General features: G+C 39.4%; 1 protein-coding gene across 4 annotated transcripts in view; it reads right to left on the minus strand.

The window, feature by feature from the left end:
• Positions 1-19,769, minus strand: part of LOC133876751 (ATP-dependent DNA helicase homolog RECG, chloroplastic) — a 48,332-nt gene that overhangs the window by 17,094 nt on the left and 11,469 nt on the right. For all 4 annotated transcript variants that reach the window (XM_062315010.1, XM_062315000.1, XM_062315016.1 and 1 more), the window contains 5 exons: positions 19,089-19,643; positions 18,888-19,000; positions 6,062-6,296; positions 3,104-3,267; positions 2,021-2,102 (listed from right to left, as the gene is read on the minus strand). In XM_062315010.1, the coding sequence (XP_062170994.1) occupies positions 2,021-2,102; positions 3,104-3,267; positions 6,062-6,296; positions 18,888-19,000; positions 19,089-19,643 (1,149 nt within the window). The remainder of the gene's footprint in view (positions 1-2,020; positions 2,103-3,103; positions 3,268-6,061; positions 6,297-18,887; positions 19,001-19,088; positions 19,644-19,769) is intronic.

Genomic DNA, 19,769 nt, shown 5'->3' on the forward strand with positions numbered 1-19,769 from the left:
GTAGTTCCCCCATAGACGGAAAAAAAAAATCAATAAGTAAAGTATATTTCAAAAAAAGCACAGAGGGGCGCAACCCAAAGTACGCAGGATGTATACATGATACCCCTAATCCAAAGAGAAAGAAGAACACATATCTAAAAAATCAGAATAAGAACACCCAGACATAGACTGTATCGTCACTCTCCACATAAACAAGGTTTGTACACCAACTTCTTCAAGTTAATCGAACCAGTCTCACTTCAAAACTGCGTGCATTCCGTTCTTTCCATAGACACCACATCAAACATAACGGAGTCATTCTCCAAAGCGGCACCAACAACCGGTTGCCCCTTTGCCCCCTCAAACTCCCGAAGATCTCTTTCACCGATCGCGGCATTACCCACACAACACCAAACAGTTGTAATATCGTACTCCACAATTTTGTAGCAACCATACAATGTATGAACAAATGATCAATGGACTATTCACAGGTCTTACACATATAGCACCACTCCATCCCAATAATATTCATCTTGCGTAAATTATCTAAAGTTTGAATTTTCCCTAAAGTCGTCGTCTACACAAAGAAAGCCACTCTCGGAGGAACTTTAACTTTTCAAATACTCTTCCAAGGAAAAGAAGACTATATAGGACTAGATAATACCTTATAGTAAGACTTCACTTCAAATGATTTCCTTCGCGATGGAATCCAACAAATTCAAATTTTATTCTCTCCTTCATACCTTACTTTAAGAGAATACAACATCTCAAAAAATCTAGAGACCACTTCCACCTCCCAATCATGTACAGGTCGAGTAAACAAAATATTCCATAGAATGTTACCAATTTGTCTCTGCATATTCTCCTTCACCCATATATCCTTACCATACACAATAGTAACAGTTCTAGAAAAATAAGCTTTAAAGGTAGATCCCCACACCACACATCATACCAAAACAAGATTCGAGAACCATCTTCGACCTCATATCTCACATGAGCTGCAAAAGCATCCCAACCCCTCCTAATACATTTCCATACTCCCACTCCAAAAGAACCCCCAACCTCCTTTGAACACCAACCACCACTCATACTCCCATATTTAATATCTACCACCTTTCTCCAAAGAGCATCCATTTCCATAGCAAACCGCCATAGCCATTTACCCAACAAAGCTCTATTAAACTGAATCATATTTAACTCCTAAACACCCCCCCCCACCCCCCCCCCCCCCCCCCACCCCCCCCCCCCCGGCGCTCCAAAATCTTCGATGAACAAATCATAGACTAATTAACCAAGTGGAATTTAAACTCATCTCCAATACCTCCCCAAAGGAAATCCCTCTGAAGTTTTTCCAAACAATTAGCCACTCCCACTGGAATAGGGAATAGGGAAGAGGGAAAATTAGACTGCTAGGTTTTATTAATTTGCCAATTCTTTCTCAACATTCAACGTGGGTGATAGGAGTATGGTTCTATTTTGGTTGGGTATCTAGTGCCCAGTGTCCACTGAAATTTCCTTTCCCAGATTTTTTTTTCCTGTATCCATGCATAAAGAAGAAATAGTAGAAGATTGTATGGGGTTGACAGAAGGGAGTTCTTGGAAGTTTGAGGTTTGTTTCCCAAATACAGGATTGGTAGGTCCATTCTCTTGATGCCCTTCTACAAATTCTTTATGCAATACAGGAGAATACCTCGATGTGGAAGTTGAATAGGAAGTAGTTGATTAGAACAATTGGATACTACACAGGAGATGATGTGAAAAATTGAAAACTCACGGTGTCAATAGAATTGCATCACACACGGTGAAGATGCATTTTACCCTAATCCGTAATCATTCTTGGAGAAGAAATACTGAAAAAAATGATTTCCAACAAGATTAAATTATGTTTTGCCACAATCTTATTATGTTAATCTCAGAATTGAAAGCAGAGGCAACAAACAGATACTTTCTATTATGTGTAATCAAACATGTGAATGATCACTATGTCACTTATGAATAATAAGCCTGCATCGATGAAATAATTAGGAGTAAAGACACTTACATCATGAAGACTTAACAGTCCGAAGTCCTGAGTCACATCTTTTGGTATAGGATCAATATTAACAGGCAAGGCCTGTAAGGCTCTGGAAAAAATCAAAATAATTATTTTATATATTGGTGGAAAGGCATGCTTACAAACAGAAAACCAACCAACTCTATTCTTTAAGAAAACAATGACAAAAAAATTAGCTCCCATTGAATAAACAAGGAATACGATTACAGCTAAATAACTAAATTGAGGTCAAGCATCCAATTAAACCTACCAAGATTTTTCGGTTGTATGAATATATTGCATCACCAAATTGGGATCTCCAACCAATACTAATATTAAAAAGATCAGCTAACCAATAACTTGGTTAAATTACACCTCAAAGGAGGTTACTGCCTCTTCAAAGGCCTCGAAAGGTTCCTCATTTTTACCTAAAATTTCCAAAGTTTGCTGATTAAAATCACTTTCAAGAGAACCTTTCTTTTTTATTAAAAAAAAAAAAAAAAAAAAAAAAAAAAAAAAAAAAAAAAAAAAGAGTAAATAATCATGAAATTGTTCCCCTAGGCTTGAGAGAAACTTCTTCCTAACATTCCAAAAGAAGCAACCTTCCATTGAAATTGTCTGAAAGAAAGCAAGTTCCCATCACCATCCTAACAATCAGAAAAAGATGAAAACCAATACCCTAAACAAGTTTTCTTCACAAAACCAAGTTATCCAGTATAAGAGTGTCTAATGAAAACACATAACAGCAAAGGAATTAATATTCCATTAACACAGCAAACAAAACAGTCACTTTTCAATGCAGATACAGAACTCTTCAAACTAAGATAGCTTCACACAGGTATTTATAAAAGAGTGGACATAACAAGAAAAGGAAAGTTCAAAGAATTTTGCATCATAAGCAACCAACCCCAATAAGAAAAGAAAGGATAAAACATCATGAACAAGAAGGTAAGAGACCATGAAGTGCTAGTTTCATAGCCTAATAGCATCATATATCTGAAAAAGGGGGAAAATTAGATACCAAAGTAGTAGACCCCGCCAAAGGGTCTGGTTGTGATACATTAGAACCATGAAAAGGTAGGAGGTGCCAACCTTGCAATTAAGTCTCTAAGAAAGTTTGGATTTAAGCCTCCTTTTGAAGGGTATATGGGATATGGCCTCCCTTCTGCACGAAAAGATGAATCTTCTTGATCTTCGAGCACATCAATATTGTACTCTCTCATTTCAAAGTGATCCCTAGTACGCATAGTCCTCACCTATTTTAAAAGGCAAACATTTAAGTACAAGCCTTTCTTCGTTTGTGTGTGTGGGGGGGTTAGTACAAGTCTTGCATATACTGAAAAAAAAACAAAAGAATTCTTTTTCTTTTTTCCTTTTTTATAAGAGAATATCATTAGAAACAAGCAAACTATTTCATGCTACTCTCCATGTATAAAGGGATTGTAACATCATCTTCTTCATCTCTAACAATCCATTCTCGCAATCTTCAAAACTCCTAGTGTTCCGCTCTCTCGAACGACACCGTATTAAATACAAAAGAACCGACCTCCAAATTTTCAAAGCAATACAGTTTCCCAAAAAAAAATTATAACGCAATCAGCAATTGCAGCAGTGTGCTGGCTGATGCTCATTTAGTTCTTCCATTCATAATCCAGTAACCACGTCCTACACTAAAAGAACAAGTGACAACTTCACAGGTAAAATGTTCTTCCCACATAGAGCTGGAACTCATGCATGTTTTAGCTGTCTTCATCCATAAGACAGGCATTAACTCTCAGAATCGATGCGTGTAAAAGGAAGATAGAAATTAGTATCTCACCCAAAAATGGTAGTCCAATATGCTATAATTTCAAAATCCCTAGAAAGGAATAATACCAAGAACATTAATAATAAAGAAATATTTATATTCACAAATTGGTAGGATCCACTTATGCTCAAGATTGATGGGTCATATATAAGACAAACTTCGTACCTTTTAGAGATGCGGTATTCTAATGCTAACAAAACTTTCTTAAGGTGGCACTTAAATAAAATTCCTAAGGTGATGCAAACAATCACTAGATTTAACTTCTATCTTACGTAGAGCATTTAATTCTGATACCTATGCTTGGCTCAGGTGGAAACAGGCTGGCATGGGGAAATGTTTTGATGATGATATCAAAAACACTCGAAGAAAAAGATGAGAAACAAAAAAAAACTTTGAAACCAGAATCAATTAGGCTAGAAAATCACAAAACCCCCCTCTCACTCAAAAAAATTGAGCAAAGGACCACTCGACATACAACCTGTAGAGCATTTGTTTTAAACAGTTCCATGTTTTTGACAAGTTTTACCATGTAGGTCAATCTTTTTATTTGCAAAATGTCTTTCAGGGACAAATTTCTTCCAATGCCACCTTGATGCCACCAAAGTAATCAAGAATGAAAAACTTAGAATTTAAGAAACCAATTTTCGGAATTCTGGGAAAATTTGTCAACACCACAACATCATTCCTGGTTTTTCACTGGAACTTCTTAGCCCGTTCTTTTTCAACATCTGAGGTAAGTATGCATCAATCCCACTTCATGAAGAATTCATGCTCATGTTTGAAATGTCAAAAATTTCCCATCACCTTATAAGAATCAAGTCAACATTTATCCATGTTGTTTCTTCAATCTTGTAGCTGATTCAACAAACAAAATGTTCCAAGAGTAACCATCAGTATCAACACCACACCTGTGCATTGCGTTATCAATCTCTACATTAGTATCATCCCTGATCAATAATTGTCAAGAATGTTGAAGGCAGAGCCTACACCTATGACAGTTGTTTACACCACAACATCATTCTGGGTTTTTCACTGGAACTTCTGCCTGATCTGTTTCAATATCTGAGGTGAGTAAGTATGCATCAATCCCTCTTTAAGAAGAATTCATGCTCATGTTTGAAATGTCAAAAATTCACCTGTCACCTTTATAAGAATCAAGTCAAAATTCTTCAACATTTATGCATGTTGTTTTTCATTCTTGTAGCTGATTCAACAAACAAAATGTTCCAAGAGTAACCATCAGTATCAACAGCATGCCTGTGCATGGCGTTATTAATCTCTACATTAGAATTTTGTATCATCCACGATAACAATCAATAATTGTCAAGAATGTTGAAGGCAGAGCCTACACCTATGACAGTTGTTGGCACCACTGATAAGCATTTTTGTTTTTGTTTGATACGAATATTTTCTGAGAGATTTAACCAAACCAACAACGTAAGGAATACATGAAGGAAGGGAAAACCCCTGATCAATTGGTTGAACAAATAAAACACTTAAACCACAGATGAAACTCACTTGATAGTGAACCAAATCTCCAGAAACATGTTCATTTTCAATAATCACCCTCAAAGAGCTATCACAATCCTCACAAGCCCTTTAAGCTTGAGGGAAACTTCTCATAAAAGCCTGAAACAGAGTAATTCACCTATAAAAATGAAAAAGAAGTGCTACCTCTCTCAGAGAGCTGTCATGATCCTCAAAAGCTCACTCCTAAAATAAAGATAAGGTTCTAACAAAATCCTAAACGTGAACGATTAACACTGAAAACAAGCTCTATCATTGCATTTACACTCACCCATCCCTCTTCAAAAATTACTTTCACAACACAATAAAACTAGTTGTTTATTATATCATTTAATTTTTTTGGCTAGAAAACATCAAGTAGGAGGAATTGGTGGCACCCCCTACCCCAGCTCTAGGAAGGCAACCCTGAAATGGGTACACCCTACTAACCCCATAAAGCTAGGTACCACCCTACAGCAATATAACTGTTAGAAGGATTTAAAACCAAGTCTTGAGCAATGAGACTGCAGTTCAAGTCGACCACAAGAATTAAACAGCAGTTATATCCAGTATTAAACAATGGCTACAATAGCTCCAGCAAAGCATTAATGAAGAATTATTAGAAGGTTTGTCTTTCTTCAAGATATGACTCTTACTATAGAACCATACAACGGAAATTGAAGGCAAGACCAATCAAACACATCAAAGAACAAAGCAAGCAACTCAAGAAAACTCACCTTACCACTAACACAAACAATCTCTCCCTCTTTATGCTTCTGTTCAAGACTTTTAAGAAAAGGTTGAAATGTAAAACGAGTACCACGAAAAAATTTCTTCAGATGCAAATAAATTTTCTTCTTTCCCTTACTATCAATATCATCGACTGTATGCTCAGAAGTTGATTGATTTTCTGCAATCTCACAGCCCACAACCACCTCAAGAAATGAAAAAGTATAACTAGCTCTGATTCCCCTGCAGGAAAAATGATCAAGTGTCAACCAAATCAAAACAAAGACTTTCATCTCCCTTAAGATTATTAACAGTTATTACCACCACTATAAGGACAAACAAAAATCAAATATTTACATATCTTAACATTGATGTTGTAAAGCTAGGTTTAATAAATTAATCTTATAAGACCCGACAACAAGAATTCTGTACACAACATATGATCTAAAAATATTGAACAGTTTCTTTTTTTTCTTTTTTTCTTTTTATAAGTAAGCAAAATTTAAAAAAAAAAAAAAAACGTAAGACACCCCTAAGTACACAGGTAGTATACACAAGAGAACCAAAGCTAACCCGCGAAAACCCAACATAAACCACAGAAACTAAACCCTAGAAACCGAAAGAACACCCATAAAAGAACCCAAACAAAAGCACCCACAAAAGAAATCAAACACAACCACCTAGAAACCGAAAGAACACCCGAGATACAACCCACAAAATCCACCAAGGCATACAACCCTACAACATGTGGGCCTTGCCTTTCCTACACCTAGAAGAAGCTTTAACGTCGCCATAATTGACGGAACTTTGCAGATTCCGAAGCTCCCTCTTTCCTTTGGATTTTTGGCGCTCAATCATCTCGCCCAAGATAGCCCTGAACTCCTCGCCCTGACGCTCATCCATCACCCACTCCACGGGCAGCCTCTCCAAAAACGCCTTCTCCCAAACACTGGTCAAAATCGACGGTCGAAGCCTGGGTTTGGGAGAAGCCATATCCGACCTCCCAAGACGGATTGAGAAATCCCTTCCTAAGAAAGTATTTCTTCAATGGAGGCTCTGCAACTTTCTTCAATGGAAGCTTTGCAACTGTCTTTGAGGCTTCTGGGGAATCTAAGAGAAACCAATCGTTCCACTTCATAGAATGGCCTTCCCTGAGCTCTACAACTGTCTTTTTTTTTTTTATGATAAGTAAGAAAAGTTTTATAAGAAAAAGCGTAAGACGCCCCTAAGTACACAGGAACAACCAAAGCCAACCACAAAAAGCACCCAACAAAACCCTAAAGCCCAAAAGGAGCACCCGAGAACAGCCCACAAAAGAACCCAACAAAACCCACAAGGAGTTAAGCCCTAAAACCCTAAAACCTCAATACCCACGAAGGCACAAAATCCTTCTACATGAGAAGCCTTGCCTTTCCCGTGCCTAGAGGGAGCACTTGCATCACCATCTTTGAATATTGAAAAAACAAAAAAAAAATGAATATATGTAAGAGTTTCCAAAGTTTAAAAATGTCAATGTTGATTGCAGTCGTAATAGGTCTTCTTCCTGGTATTGTTTTCTGTGCACTGGTACTGGTAATGGACACGGTTCAAAGCCCAAGAACAAGCCCTTGAGCTTCTCTTTTCTTCTCTCTTCTCAACACCAAAGCACACGAATTCTTTTATCCTATTAAGACCCTAAAACTCGACATACTTTCCCTCAGAATCAGCCTTCAATTACCACTTCAAATCACCCTTTAGACTCCAAACAAATCTGCTGCTTAGAATTTTCCTGCAACCGGCTTGTCCTCTTATCAGCTCCCTTCACCCTTTGAAATCCAACTTTCCTATACATTCTACAAACCTTAAAGCCTTTCCATGGCACAACAAACCCAAAAAAATAATTATCACCTCCTAAAACCCACCACAAGCATAAATAGACATATTACCCCTGAACTGTCCTATGTCATCTTGCATACCCGCAATTTCTTTTTCTTTTTTTGATTAATTATGTATTGCCCCAAATGGAGACAAATAAATAAAAACTTCAATCTTAATGCGCTAAAAGCTAAAATGTGTTGAAGATGGAAACTACCGACATACTATGTTTATTCTCCTTATGTTATTCTAATTGTAATATTGTCTTTATTTCTTTCCATATTAGACTATAGGTTTCTTCTATTTAAATCTATGTAATCATATGCAACAATAAGCAAGTAATAAGAATTTCCTTCTCTCTTTATTTTCTACTTGGTACCAGAGTCGAATTAGGGTTCCTTTGTTTTGGGTTCTTCATTTTTTTTATTCTATGCCCGCAATCGTGCGACTATGTCTTTGTGATTGTGGAACTAGATGCGGCTCACCATCATCTACGTCACATGATTCATAGAAGGTACCACCGGCGTTCTCTGGGCCGTTCTTGTGAGCACTCGATCCATCACGAACACTAATCACTATGTTTGATGGGTCGATTGTGAACAAGGTGGTTCGGCGGTTTCTGATTTGATCTGGAGTTTTTTAGGCCTATTGGAGTACGTGAGCGGCGGCACATGAACCTCTAGCGACGAAAAGACGATTTCGTTCTGCAAGACTAAACAACACGTCATTCCGTGACTGGTTGAGAACGACATGTCGTTCAGAAGGGAGTTATTGCTCTATCGTTCAGCCCTAAAGAAAACGACTTGCAGTTCAAACCTAGAGAAAACTACCTGCCATTCAATAGTGTGCCAAACAGCAGGTATGCCCTAAACGATCTGTAGTTTAGCAAAAAAAATAGCCGTGGGGGGGGGGGGGGGGGGGGGGGGGGCAAATGCTGATTACAAAATAATCAGTATTTTTTATGGTTACATTTAGTATTCTCTTTTACTTGTAATTTTTTGAGCCCACTGGTTGTGTTGGAGAAATTTATTTGGTTGGATGTCTGATTCAAAAATGTCGGAAACAAATAAGACGAAAGGGGAAGGGGTAGAGAGTCAGGTGACCTCTCATTATGAAAATCCAACTCTTCAAATCACAACTGTCAAATTGGATGGACTCAATTATCTTGCTTGGTCACAATCTACTCTTTTGTCTATTAAGAACAAAGGGAAGATGGGATACTTGAATGGCAAAATTCAAGAACCAAAGCCCAATAATCCTTAATCCTACTTATGATAAATGGGAAGCAAAAAATTCTACTGTTATGTCATGATTGTTGCATTCAATGCAACTGGAAATCAGTCAGGAGTACTTATTTCTTCATACTACAAAAGAGGTTTGGGATGTAGCTGCTCAGACATATTCCAAAGTGGGGAATGCTGCATTGAAATATGACTTGAAGAAACGGATCCATGGACTTACCCAAGGTGTCTGGTTAGTAGCCACTTCTTTTCATAAGCTCCGTATTTTGTGACAGGAGTTAAATCATTATCAAAACTTGCAACCTGAGTGTGATGCTGCTGCTATTAAAATTAAGAAGATGATTGAAGAGGAACGCATTTACGAGTTCTTGGGTGGATTGAATTCAAAGTATGATCTTGTGCGGGTTCAGATTTTTGGGAAGGAACCTCTTCCATCACTACAAGAGGTTTTTTCATACATTCAAAATGAGGAGAGTCGTCGTAGCACCATTCTTCATCCTATTTCACAGGCCCAATCTGCTCTTGTGGGTGCATCTCACCGCACTTCGAGAGGTCATTTTCGAGTTCAAGATAGTGGCAGAATAGCAAATACAACCTTAGATGACAAAGACAAATTATTTTGTGGCCACTGCAATAGGTCGCGGCATTCTCGGGAAACTTGCTAGAGACTTCAGGGTCGTCCTCCTACCTGAGTCGTGGGGGTCGCACAAGTGGAGGAACCAAGCCTCGGGCTAATCATACTTCCACAGTTGAGATGGTTGTGCCCACACTCTATACTCATCCTTCTGCCACTGCTATGGGGGTGTGACTAAAGACGATGTAAAAGCACTCTGTCGACTTATGTCTCAATTGCACACCTGCTACTACATCCTCTTCCTCCGCTATTACAGGTAATTTAGCCATTACTCTGAATGCATCTGCTACTCTCTCTAATGATCCATAGGTCATTGACTCTAGCGCCTCTGATCATATGACTGGTATGTCTCCTTTATTTTCGTCATATAATCCTTATTCAGGCAAAGACAGTTAGAATAGCTGATAGTTCTCTGTAGCTAGTGTTGGATAAAGGATATGTTTCTGTCACCCCCTCTATGACCTTGTCCTCTATCCTTCATGTCCATAATCTAGCTGCTAATCTATTATCCATTGCACGTATTACCATTGAGTTGAGTTGTCGAGCAATTTTTTACTCTTACTATTGCTTATTTCAGGACCTAATCACGGGGAAGATGATTGGCAGTGGTAGCTTGAAGGATGGCATGTACTATCTGGACTCTCAACCCAACACACAAGGTCGGCTCACAATCTTATCATACGGTTCAAGCGGATGACTCTGCAATTAGAATCTAGCTCTGGCATCAACAATTAGGGCATCCTTCCTTTTTAATTTTGCAACGCATGTTTCTTGCGTTATTTTTGCATGATAATGTTTCTAAGTTTCAGTGTGAAACTTGTGAACTTTCAAAACACCATCGTGTATCTTTTCCTCCTAGTATCAATAAAAGTGATGCACCTTTTGTTCTTGTTCATACTGATGTGTGGGGCCCCTCACGAGTGGTCTCTTTATCTGGTTATCGATGGTTTGTCTCTTTTAATGATGATTTTTCTCGGACCACACGGGTCTACTTGTTAAAGGACAAAAGTGATATGTTTTATGTGTTTCAAATGTTTCACAAGATGATTCAGACTCAATTTAATACCAAGATTAAAATTGTTCGTTCTGATAATGGAGGTGAATATATGTCTGGTGATCTCGGGACGTATTTTCGAGAGCAAAGCATTATACACCAAACCACGTGTGTTGTTACTCCACAGCAAAATGGTATTGCTGAACAGAAAAATCGGCATCTTTTAGAGGTAACTCATTCCTTAATGCTTGACACGCATGTTCCCAAATCTTATTTTGGGGGGACGCCTTACTCACTACTACTTATCTCATCAATAGGATGCCTTCTCGGGTATTGGATTTCAAAAAACCACTTGAGGTGTTGTCCCCACCTTTCTCTACTTTAACAGGTTTCTCTCCGAAAGTTTTTGGCTGTGTTTGCTTTGTCCATGTTCATGGTCCTGATCGGGGTAAGTTAGACCCTAGAGCCCTTCAATGTGCATTTGTGGGCTATTCTACTACTCATAAGGGGTACAAATGTTATTACCCCCCATCGAGAAAACACTTTGCCTCCATGTATGTCACTTTCTTTGAAACACAATCATAGTTCTCTTCATCCCAAACTCCTCTTCAAGGGGAGAGTAAGATTGAAGAGAATTTTTTGACTCCGTTACCTATCCCTACTCCTATGTCGGAGCAGGAGCAACAACAGCTTACTAATGAGTCTCCTACTGAACCTACTGATAAGCCATCTACGCCACGCGTGGAAGAGTTGAGAGTTTACTCCAGAAGCTAGAAAAATAAGACCATTCCTGATGCTACCTATCAAACATATGATCCTGACTCAAGTAATACCACTTCTACTACTTATACGAATTCAGTAATACCTGTTGTCAATGATACAAGTTCGCCCATTGCACAACACAGAGGAGTTAGGTCATGTACACACCATCCCGTTTCTGATTTTGTTTCTTATCAACATCTTTCTTCATCATATCATTCATTTGTGCCCAAATTGTCTTCTGTGTCTGCCCCTAGAAATCTACAAGAGGCACTTAGTGATCCAAAGTAGAGGACAGGGATGCAAGAGGAGTTGAAAGCTCTTCACAAAAACAAGACTTGGGATCTGGTTAAATTACCTAATGAAAAGAAGATTGTTGGATGCAAGTGGGTGTTCACTATCAAGCATAAGGCCGATGGTTCTGTGGAACGATACAAGGCCAGACATGTTGCAAAAGGCTTTACTCAGACCTATGGAATTGATTATGAGGAGGCATTTGCTACAGTAGCAAAGGTGAACTCAATTAGGGTTCTACTTTCTATAGCTGCGAACATGGATTGGCCTCTACATCAATTTGATGTAAAAAATGCATTTCTTCATGGAGACCTAGAAGAAGTATACATGGAAATTCCCCCTGGATTGGAAGATTCATCCTCAATGGGATAAGTGTACAAACTAAAGAAGGCTTTGTAGGCCTAAAAGAATCTCCAAGAGCATGGTTCGAGCAGTTTTCCTGGGCTATGCAGAGATTTGGTTACAAGCAAAGTCAGGCTGATCATACACTCTTCATTAAGCATTCCACTCAAGGAAATGTAACAGCTTTAATTGTGTTTGTTGATAATATTGTCTTAACAGGAAGTGATGATGGGCAAATACAGAACTTAAAACATCGTCTTGCTAACGAGTTTGAAATAAAGGACTCGGGGAGTCTAAAGTACTTTCTTGGCATTGAGGTAGCAAGGTCAAAGCATGGTATATTTATCACCCAACGAAAATACATACTTGATCTTCTCAAGGAAACAGGAATGCTCAGATGTAAAGCCACTGACAATCCAATAAAGGTAAATGTTAAACTAGGAGAAGATAGTGAGAGCCCTTTGGTAGATAAGGGTAGATATCAGCGATTGATTGGACAGTCGATTTATTTATCTCATACCCTTCCAAACATTGCATATGTCGTTAGGGGCTGTTGTTTTCTCAACATAGTCATTTGAAAATAGAAACCTATACGGATGCAGATTGGGCTAGCTCGATTAGGGATCGACGGTCCACTTCAGGTTATTGCACATTTGTGGGATGTAATTTGGTTACATGGCAAAGCAAGAAACAGTCTGTCGTTGCCAGATCCAATGAAAAGGCAGAATTTAGAGCTACAGCTCAAGGAGTGTGTGAAACATTATGGTTGAGAATACTCTTGAAAGAGCTTGGGTTTGACTCTAAGGACTCAATGCGATTGTATTGTGACAATAATCAGTATTGCTCATAATCTAGTCCAGCATGATCGAACCAAGCATGTTGAAATTGATCGACACTTTATGAAAGAAAAACTCCGAGAAGGTATCATCTGCACACCATATGTGAAGACAGGAGAACAACTGGCAGATATTTTGACAAAGAGAGTTTCTAGTGGTGTTCTTCATTCCGCCTTATTCAAGCTGGGCATGCAAGACATCTATGCCTCAACTTGAGGGGGAGTGTTGAAGATGGAAAGTATTGACATACTATGGTTATTCTCCTTAAGTTATGCTGATTGTAATAGTGTCTTTATTTCTTTCCATATTAGTCTATAAGTTTTTTCTATTTAAATCTTTTTTTTATAAGAAAAAAAAGTTTATAAAAAGTGTAAAGGCGTCCATAAGCATACAGGAAGTATACAAAAAGAACACCAAAACAAGGAAAAAGAGGGAAACAAGGAAAAACACCTGCAAAACCCAAAAATAAGAGGAAACCCAAACACCCCAACATAACCAGCCCACAAAACCCAGAGACTATTACATCATATCAGTAGCCAGCTCCAGGTTGCTGGAGTTGGGTGCTGTCCGAAAGTCCGCCAGAGCTAGTCAGCATGACCAGTTTGCCTTGCCGAAGCTGGCTCCGTCTCTGGCTCTAGTTGGGTTTGGTCCAGCGTTCCTGGATATTCTCAGCGACTGCTCTTCAGGTGCGGATGCGTTAGGTGAAAGGCTGCATTATTCTCTCCCTGTGATGTTGGAGTCTGGAGCACCTATTTATCCGTCAGAATCCAAGTCGGTGCTTAGATACTCCCAAGACCATAAGATTGGCAAATTGGATGAGCATCTGCTTGCAGAGGCTTTCAGTGCTCCCATGGCTCCTTCTATGCCGTCCTTTGGGGTTGCTGCCAAGCCCTTGTCAGCACTAGTGAGGGATGGGGCAGTGCCTATGCCTGCGCCTTTTCGAGACGAGGTCTGTCAACCTCTTCTTCAGTGTGGCTTCCTTTCTCCCAAGTAGCGCGGTCCTTCCTCCGTCAGAAGTGGGTGGGTCTCCTCTCTCTTCGGTCCAGTCTATGCTTGGGTGCCCTCCTCTGTTGTCTTTCTCAGAGGTGGGTGAATCTTCGAGGGGGGTGGTTTTGAAGAGATTGGTGGTCCTCCCGGGACAGCGGTTGATCTTAGCTTCTGTTTTCAAACTACCCTCCATTTATAACAATGAACACTCAAAAAACAAATCCATCAACTTTATAAAACATATATAATTGATTGGTAAACCTTTTAGAATCCGACTGCAACTTCATTGTTCGAAATACTTGGAGCCATCTACATAAATCTTCTTTTTGAAGATTTTATCCATTCCAAAGTTGGCAAAATTTTCAGTATGTCATGAGAATACATACTGTTAACCCTTTTTCCTCACACACCAATTATGTTCATCATCAGTTTTTTTTTTATGACAAGAAACCCCTCCAAATCAGGGCCATTTCGTTTACCCACTCTTATTGGGTAAACCTCGAACCCGTACAAAGCGCCCCATCCACACAGATCGGATAATACTCTATCTTAACCGAGGGGCTGACCCCAAGGAATTGTTTGCACCTAAGGGGATACGTACCTTAGACCTTGATGAAAATGCCACCAAGACCAAGGCCCTTATTACTTGAGCCAACCCCTTGGGGTCAATTATGTTCATCTTCAATTGATAGATCATGATATTGTACACGCCCTTTTAAAAGCAATTAGATCTTTTACAATGACCTCATTACAAGGCAATGTTGTTCTTTGGAACATCTTTTAATATGATATCTAGCATATATAAGAAAACTGAAACATCAAGTCAAGAAGGCCAAAGGTTCTGACATGTGTCAAAGACACATATCTTAATAGTAGTTTTTCTTTCTCTTTTCTTTTTCCCTTCAAGTATCAAACGATTCTTTTTCCCTTTTTGTTAAGAAAGGACCGAGCTTTTGCCACGTATTGGAGACACATTTCTTAACTACACTTTTTTTTTCTTTGTTTTATCACAAGCATACCATATGCATATCTTAAAAGCTTTTTTTTTCTTCTTCTTCCTTTTTCCCATTAAATATCAAACAAAATTGTTTTATTTCTCTTATCAGAGAAGGGCTAAGCTTTTTACGTGTGAGAGACACATCCTAAAAATAAAATTTTTCTTCAGGTATTAAACAATGTTTCTTTTAAAATAATTTTTTTTTTTTTTTTTTTTTTTTTTTTTTATAAGTAGAGAATTTTAAAATAATTATTTTACCAAGTAATGAATTTACTATAATATTTAGTGTTCAAGTTAGCTACATTTTGTATTCAAACTTCTAATTTTTAACACTTTCCCTTGGCAATCATATTGAGCATAATATCATTATATTAAGAGAGTATTGGAAGATATGGCAATTAAGTAAACGAAATAATAAATCAAACGCATAACCTTTTTCGAGACATGAAATCAGTAGTAGGTATTCATTGGTGATGGGTTATTATTACAATTGGTGATGTTGTTATATAGTTATAAACATATGAAATGACTATATTTAATGGTAATGAGTCTATAATGAAGAGTTGTCATTCAAAATTAAATAATTCTAATTACAGTTGTTGACTCAAATGAGTGAGGGTCAAAATTACAACATTTTTTTTGAAAAGTAAGGGTTGAAATTACAATATTATATATGAGAAAAGTTGTTAATGATAAGCACGCATGAGAATTAATAGTTTACTTCAAACCAAACAGGGAGCTTTGCAGCAAATAGAGCAAGAACGGAGCATAATCATCCTTATCAAACGGAGCAAATCCTTCTGGGAAGATTCGAACGCTTGGATTGTTCGGAAAGGCTGCAATAAGGATGGCCGGTTCTTAGAGTTGGCAGTCTATGCAATGGGTGGCCAGAGAAGGTTCATCTTGTTCCCGGAGGGACGAGGAGGGCAGGGCTAGAACAGAGTGGTTGATGAGTTGTGCAAGGTGATGGTTTTCTTGGAAACCACGTCTCGGTCTTCTCCCGTTGGTGTGTTGTCTCTGGTGGAGAAGGATGGGAAGGAGGTTTTGGATTTGAAGGTCTCCTCCCAAAGCTCGGGTGGGGCTTGGCCCTTTGTGGGTGGTGCTCTATCGCCGTTCGCGGAGGTGGTGAGGTCAGAGGGCCCTATCAAGTTACAGGTTCCGCTGGTTGAGAGGCGTGACCTTGATCTTCTCCCGGCGGTGAGACCAACAGCCTCAGAGGAGGTGAGATTGGCCCTGGGCTGCTCTTTGATGGAGAAGGAACCACAGGGTAAGGACTTGCTGCTGAAACTGCAGGGCAAGGAACATCCAGTACGTTTTCTCTCTACCCAAGGCACACCAAGATTAGCGAGGAAGACTTTGCCTCATTTGAATTTGTGTACGTGGAGGAACCTTCTAGTGAGGATGATGGGTCAGGTCGTTGGGTCGTTGATGGGTCGTTCGTTTGCTTTCATGCTGGGTCTAAAACCCACTTTCAGTTTTAAAGGTTTCCATCTAGGCCGAGTTATGACGAAGCCCAAATCTAAGAAGCGGACTAAGGTTATGGGTCAAGGGCTCCCTTTGGATCCTGAAGCAGGTTTTGAGTTCTCTTTGGGTTTTGGGTCTACATCGGGTCCTCAACGACCGAAGGTGACGACGGCGGTTGACATGGGTGGCGGGTTGTCTACTCCTACCAATTCTGAGATGTCTAAAGGTGCTAAAGATACTCCTGCGAGGCCGTTGTCCTTTCCTCCTGAAGGCGCCAGCTCTTGCTTGAACACGTCGTTGGCCGCTGATCTCTCTTCGCTTGTTTCCAAGGGATTTGAAAAACAGGCGGTAGAAGTTGCGCATTCTCTTCTGTTGCTGGTAGGGTCTGGGCTAGATTCTTCTGCTCCGGAGTCTTCTATGTACGCCTCCTCTCCCGTGCAATCCTCTGTGTTTCCAGGTATGTCGTTGTCGGCGATCTCTGGTCCTGTTTCAGAGTTTTCTGGGTCCCCTTTTGCAATAGGCTCCTTTCCTTTGCTCCGCCTCCAGAAGCAATGAGTGTCCCCTTTGGGTGCTCAAATTTGGATTCTTAGGGGTTTTCTCTGGCACTCAACTTCTCTGAAATTGGGTAAGATTCCTTTGGTCTCTTCTTTGGGGCCGGTTGCGTTGGGAGAAAGGCTCTGCTTCTCTTCTGGTAATGTCAGAGTGTTGGGCCCCCATCTACCTGTCCGAGTCCAAATCGATGCTAAGATATCACCAGAGATCGAAGGTAGGCAGAGGTGCTCAGATGGATGCTTATCTATTTGATGAGGCTGTGACAGCTCTCAGTGCTCCGACGACGCCGTCTTTGGGTGCTTCTTCTCAGGCCTTGGGCGGAAGCGTGGTTCACTCCTCATCGAAGCCAAGTGGGGGAGTGGTCGGTAAGTCTCCTTCGTCTATCTTTCTTTGGCGAGGTTTCCTTCTCCCGAGTGTTCCCTCCCCTTTGGGTGGTTGCACTTCTGCAATCGCTAAAAAGGTTGTGAATTTCAGGTCGGACAGCTTGATCCAATCTCGAAAGTGGCCGGTAGGTTTTAGCCCGTTTGGGGAGATTGTTGTGTGGGATCAGGGGGATGAAGAACTAGCCTTATGAGTGCCTCTACTAGCCTCGAACGTCGATTATCTCTTTGCTGGCTATGTTGAGCTCCCCCTGATTGATACCTTCTCAGATAGTGTTTCCTATTTAATGGTTTGCTCTTAGTCTTAATCTTTTATTTTAGAATAAAATGTCTTCTCGTATGGCGATACGCTTAAGGACGGCCTGTTCCAAGTGCTTTCCTTTCCTGCATTCCTGCCTTTAGGAAGTACTAGATTCAGTCCTTTACCTTTCTATTAGATTCATTAGTAAAAAACCTTCTCCCATTTTTGAATTACCGAAACAAGAACTTTATGTGAGAGTCGAAATTCATTCATTAATAGCATTAAGCTCATTCATTACTACTTCCTCCTTGGATTTCACCCTACTCCTTTCTTTTTCCGTCTCACTTGGGGCTATTGGGTTGGGGAGGATGGAGATTCCCCTTACCCCTTGGGTGTCTGTCCTCCTGACATGCCTTTGGATTGGATGTCGGATGGTGCTGAGGATGAAGATCAGTCCTTTGCGATTTTGGATGCCATTGAAGAGGATTTCCATCGGATTAAAAAGGTTGCGCGTATTAAGATCAAAGGGAGGAGAGAGGTGTTCAATCTGAAAAACTCCATTAACTACGGTGATGCAAGCGTGCCCTCTAGGCAAAGGAAAAGGAAAGGCTCAAGTGCTGTAGTGTTGAGTGCTCCTTGTGGGTTTCAGGTTTAAGGGCTTCGGTCCTTGTGGATTTGTTTGGGTTTTTTTTTAAGGCTGGTTTGGTTGTTATTGTATATACTCCCTGTGTACTTAGGGGAGTTTTTCGCTTTTTTAATAAAACCTTTCTTAATTATCAAAAAAACAAATTATCTAATAGTAATATCCTTCGTGATTTGTTTTAAATACTTCCAATTTTTTTTTTTTTTTGAAAAGATAATGGAAAACATGGTTTTATAGAAAAAATTTGTTAGCTATCAGCACGACCAATCACATTTTACAAAAAATTAATCAAAATTTCGAAGTGTAACAAAAAAATGTACATCACATGAGTTACATGTTAGTATCGTGGCATTTCTTTTATTAGGGGTCTATGTGAGTGCCTTAATACAATTTAGCTCACATGGAGAAGATCCATGCGATTTGCCAACACCTCACACCACCTAAAGTGTCAAGGTAGGCACCTGAAGCGCCAATGACAAAATTGATTAAAATATCTCAAAGACCAAGTTTGGAAAGGGTCTAATCAGTTGAAATTGCAAGAAATACAATTACTTCCCCAAAGAGAAAGTACAAACAAGAAATACAATTCAATTATTTGGGAAAAAAGAATAGATACCTTGAAGATAAGATTTTCCCAATGCAAATCAGGTACTGTCCGTCATCAATTGCAGTCTGCGCATTCTGTAAATCAGCATAAGTTCGAGGAAAATGATGTAGCAATTTCCGCAACTACATAGAGACAAAAAGAACAATGTCAACACATGCCTTCTTGTGAAATATAAAAACCTAGGACTTTCCTATTTAGATTATCTCTCACCGTGTGAAAACCACAATTTTCCAGCTGACGACAGTGCCTCTTACTTAATCCAGGTATGCAATTGATAGATCTGTCAAGAAATAACTCAATGGGGGCAGCATTTAGTGGTGATTCAGGACCCACTTTGATAGAAGATTCCTTTACAGTGACTGAAGAATTTGATTTTTCTATAGTTTCTAAAGCAACAGGCTGAGAAGATAAAGTCTCATAAGAATCTTCTTTTAGTGAGGAAGGTGTTACACTCAGAAGCGCAGGAGACATAGAAGGCCATGTTTCACTAGAACTCTCTTGATCCAGCTCGGCCCCAATGGAATTAGGAAGAAATCCTTCACAATTTTGGGTAGCTAAAACCCTACTCAATTCAGAGCAACATGCAGTCTCATCATACAATTCAACCTGCGGAGAACTACCGAGAATGATGGATGGAAACCTTTTATATGCTAAGGAGTCATTAAATTCATCCTTTGCACCTTTAAGATTCATACAAGATCGCTTTTTAGCTCTTTCATTATCAACTAAATCATGAAGACCATCATATTCCATCAGAACAGACACCTACAACAAAATAAATTGCAGCATATAAAGAGTTGACTTGGGAAACAATTATAGAATTCCGAAAGCTACAGGTACACTGGGTGAAACAAACAGTCATCATATTCTTTACTAGGCCCATTCCGAATT

This window comes from Alnus glutinosa, chromosome 1, assembly GCF_958979055.1.
Source record: "Alnus glutinosa chromosome 1, dhAlnGlut1.1, whole genome shotgun sequence".
Classification (NCBI taxonomy): Eukaryota; Viridiplantae; Streptophyta; class Magnoliopsida; order Fagales; family Betulaceae; genus Alnus; species Alnus glutinosa.